We start from the raw sequence: 4,527 nt of genomic DNA on the forward strand, positions 1-4,527 counted from the left end.
CATTTTATGGTATTTCTTTCCTTATAAATCATAATGTAACATGTTCAAGGCGTTTGCTCTTTAAAGAAAACAAACATTAAGCAAGCAAACAAACAGTAACTGTTAATGTCTCGTTGAGAAAAATTTCAATTTACTTGGCTTTAAATAAAAAACAATATGATGGCTAATGTTTTAGCTAGATTCAGATCCAGGTTGCAATTCTTTACGCTTCAGCTTCTGGCAATATTTGTAACAAATATGGGTGTTGATAAACCTTTCAATAGCTGTTATCGACAGATTTCCTGTACAAAAGAATATAGAGTCATCTTTGCTGTCTATCAAAGTACTTGAAGCAATTTCTTGGTCACAAAGTGAAAACCCCACGCCTTGTATATCAACAACCATGAGCTGCTCCTTCATAGCTATATATATGTAATGGACAGCTTCAGAATTTAAGCTGACTTCATCACCGCTACCATAGATTTCCCCAGTATTGTTAATGGGTTTTTGGAAAGTAGACCTTGGTGTAGGAGAAAGTTTCCCAAAAATGTTCAAGAGCTTCCGTAGCCATCTGCATTGCTAATTATCTTGCTAGTGTGTTTATTTGGACCATTTGTCTTGTGTGTGCTTCTATACTTCCAAGAATTTGGTCTTTCTTAAACTTTTTAGTACCCAATTTGATCCAATTAACTGGATACCAGTGACCATAGTAGCATTGTTTACCTCTCAAAAAGACCCATATGAGAAAGGCTCCTCGTCCAAAGAAACTTTGACCTCGAAAGGAGGTAGCCATTTTTTTATTTTTGAGGTCAAATTCTTCAAGAGTCAAAGTAAATATGTCATCTCTTGGTGGTATGAACTTGCCTATCTTTAAGAGCGAGATTAAGGGCAAAGAAGCAGGTATCTTTGAGGTTGCTGGAGGAAAATTCCGCATGGTCTCTTGTGATTTGACAGGACTGTCCTTCTTGGGACCAGTGAATTGTGAATTCTCGCTTGGGCTCCTTCCAACAAAGCGAAGGTGTAGGACTTTCCAGTTTGTAATTTGGCTGATCTCTGTATAAGATGACCCTATTTCACCTGCCAACACATCACAGTCCATATCCGTGATATTGAAGTGTTTGATGCAAGCCTTCTTTACGTTTTCTAAACAGGCTTCGCAGCCTAGATGCACCAATGTCAGTGGGCCTATCCTTCAATATTTCTACCATTTGCCCTCTACCGAAGATGAAAGCCGTTGAACTGTGATATATTCACGCTGCGAGCTACAATCATCTTTTTTTCCAACGCGTTCTCCAACGCCCGCACTGCATTGTGGTCTATGACGTTGTTAGGCTAAGGAACTTGATTTGATTTAGTTTTCGGAAGCAAAATCAAAATTAAAGTGAAGTAAAGTGAAACAAATTATAGTATGGAATTTTAAAAAACAAAGCTATACTAAACACGAACACTAAAACAAAATAATTCAAAAAAAAAAGAAAGAAAAGTAAGAAATCAAGAAAACAATTTAGTATGGAATAAAATAAATGTAGTGAAACAAATTAGTATGGACGTTAAAAACTAAGTTATACTAAATATAAATACTAAAACAAAGAAATTCAAACAAAAAAAAAAAAAGAAATCAAAGGCCCTTAGGCAAACTCGTGGATATTTGTTGCACTTTTCGAAGATTGGTCTTCCTGTGCCCTCTTTAAGCTTGTTGACATTCTTAAACGGATTCCAAATATTTCGCTCGATTTAATATTTTGAATGCTCAATTTATCTAGTAAGATGAGTAATCGTCCTTATTATTTTCCTTTTAGCTTCTAGTTCTTCGCTAGTTTGTTGAGTTTGGAATTGAAAATTGTCTGAACTTCAATTAATACGAAAGACGACTTCGACTACGACTTCGCGATAGAGTCAACTGAGTCAAGTATAGAGTACAATTGGAAGAAGATCTATTTGAAAACGCTTTCTCTGTTTTCAGTTTGAAAGCAGGCTGTGTGTTTTATTCCAGGAATCATTCGACCTACGAGCTCAAAACTGAATATACAAGATAATCGACCGTTTATGATACAATCGGGACGATCAACATAAAGCGTTGCGTTATGCGTGTTGATTTACATTACTGTTTATCTTGACCTTCAGGGGTCACGGCTCCTACTTCAAATGAAACTATTTATTTACACTGTGAACTAAGCAAATATTTTATAGAAATACATTTAGAAATGATATTTATTTCGTCTTCATCCAAGTCAGTAAATTAATGATTATTTATTGGAGCGAATTCTCGTTAGACCTTCGCACATTTCAACATACAATCTGAGCATTGCTTCGGCTGTTTGTAATCTTGTAATGCGTGGCGATCAATCTACTTTTTATTCAGAACGGCTTATTTAAATGACAAAACTGGCCGAACTTCCTTCAAAACTCCATTAGAATTGTTCTTTTTTTCGTCTTTTACTATTTTTCTACTATCTACGTACATCTACATTGATTATTTTCTTAAGAAGTCACTTAGTAAATACAACTGTTGATCAGTAACATTAAAACTTCGCTCGATCGAGTTTGTGAGATTTTATTCCTGAATACCGCCGTGACTTTGAGCTGTCTGTATGGAGAACAAAGTCCTCCAGAGCTTGAAATCAGACTCTCTTCTTGAGTTCTAATTAAAATAGCTTTTTTCGATAACCGGCTCGATCTACGAGTCTTCTGAAAAATCACGTTGCACCTAATAAGCGTGTTTGTTTACCTTTTAAAATGCATAAGAAAAAAAGGTCTAAGTCATTGAAATTTTATTTCAGGTGTTAATCGTATAATTTTATTTCAACTTGCATCTTTCCTTGATTCTTTTAATATGAATAATTCGAAGATAAAACTATGTGCGATTGTGCGCATGCACAGTGGGCCCCGACGGCGCCCTACAAGTGCTAGAAACTGATCCCACATGGAACATCAGCATTTCGTTTCCTCATATAAAATAACAAAGTAATCTATATGGTATAAGAGCTTTGTGCTTGCTAGTGTCGTGTAACGTAATCAAATGACGTAAGACGATCGCTAAACGTTTAATTATCGATCTGCTAACATCTTAGTGAGCGAGTGAGCGAGTGACACATTTGCATATTCAGACCCCTCACAATAACTCGTTTCTACGCTTCGCGTATCCACGAGTTAAAAATAAATCAAGAAAACATTTAAATTAAATAAAAAGAAAATTAATTCAAAAAAATGCAAAAAATAGAAATCAAGAAAACAATTAAAATAATAAATTTCAAAAGAAAACAAAATAGAAAAAATACACAAATTTTATTACACTGCTGTAAAATACATACACCTTAAAATATGCTATGGCGTCAATAGGACACAATAATTATGGTTTAATGTATAAAGAAATGTTAAAATCAAATAGCATCTGTATCTACTGTGTGAGAAGAGGAGTAAGCTGATTAAATAAAAGCTCAAATATTTGTTGGGAAATCATGCTCATTAGTCATGTGACACTTACATTTAGCTCAAAACCCATATTTAATAGTAATATTTACTGAGATATTTCACCTTTTACGATCAAGTGTAGTTGCTATTTGCAAAATATCAGAACTCATATAAAGAAAATTCCACCAGTATTGTTTCCATGCTGAAATATCAAACGCCTTACTTCAACACACGTTAACTTAAATTATGGGATAGATCCGTGTGGGTCCATAACTAATATTAATTGGTAGGTAATCCACTACCAGTTCTATGTGCCAGTTCGGGTGCTTTTACCATAAATCTCACAATTCTTACGAAAATCTGCCGGACTATTTTTAGTGTTTTTCTGGACCTAATCGTTCTGCAAGCTCTAGCAAAAGCATATTCGGAGTTTGGATTTACATTGACAGTGTTTTATGCAAATGAGGTACAATGGTGCTCCAAGAGTAAAATATTTGGGAGCCATTTTGTCCATCTATGGAGTGCTAGAGGGCATCCTGTAGCCCTTGGACAGTTTTACACCCATTCTACAAAAAGTGGGCCAATTAGCTATTTAATGTGTCTTTTGCTTGTTACTGAATCGAAAAAAGGTCAATCAATAAAATCTTGTTTTTGTGGTTTGGCATAACACCTAGCCTTCTAAACCAAGCTACAATTATAAGCATGCTTTTTACTGTTGTCCCACAATATTAGCTTGAATACCTCTAAAACTGCTATTTTCAGATTACAATAAAAACCGATATATTTTGCGTTAAAAAATAACTTTTAAAAATGTCTCTCACATTTATATGCATCTGCAAATACAAAGTCATTTCCTCCCATGCTATAACTATATTTCAGCAACTTATATGATAATGACAAGAAACGGTACCGTATGGTTAAGAGTGTAGCATCTGTGACCATTCTTTTAACAACACAAACAAATAAGATACTCCATTTGGGTTGAGTAGTTCAAAAGGCACCTTAGCTGCGTTAAATAAAATACTAAGCTAGATAGTTACTTGTAATGCAGGGCAGCAACAGCACCAGGTATTTAAAAACGAAACTTCCGTTACCGGGATTTAAAAAACCCTTTAAATGTAGCCCGTACACTCTTAG

At 34.8% G+C, this 4,527-nt stretch overlaps 1 protein-coding gene across 1 annotated transcript; it reads right to left on the reverse strand.

Moving 5' to 3' along the window:
• Positions 1-449: 449 nt before the first annotated feature.
• LOC148909299 (uncharacterized) lies at positions 450-3,895 on the reverse strand. Its single transcript, XM_089034079.1, has 2 exons — positions 3,832-3,895; positions 450-1,140 (listed from the first exon to the last, which is right to left on the reverse strand). Exons 1-2 carry the CDS (start codon positions 3,893-3,895, stop codon positions 563-565), a joined length of 642 nt encoding a protein of 213 aa, XP_088890205.1. The 3' UTR covers positions 450-562.
• Positions 3,896-4,527: the final 632 nt, after the last annotated feature.

Source organism: Actinia tenebrosa, unplaced genomic scaffold (genome assembly GCF_029948245.1).
Source record: "Actinia tenebrosa isolate PJP-AT-01 unplaced genomic scaffold, QUT_ActTen_1.0 PGA_scaffold2__45_contigs__length_23673736, whole genome shotgun sequence".
Taxonomy (NCBI): domain Eukaryota; kingdom Metazoa; phylum Cnidaria; class Anthozoa; order Actiniaria; family Actiniidae; genus Actinia; species Actinia tenebrosa.

What these genes read in the sequence shown, in the direction of transcription:
- LOC148909299 (XM_089034079.1), bottom strand. Translation starts at nt 3,895, where the DNA reads ATGGCTCCCAAATATTTTACTCTTGGAGCACCATTGTACCTCATTTGC. An exon ending in TTGCATAAAACACTGTCAAT is followed by an intron (nt 1,141 to 3,831) that starts GTAAATCCAAAC and finishes TGGTGCATCTAG; the next exon opens with GCTGCGAAGCCTGTTTAGAA.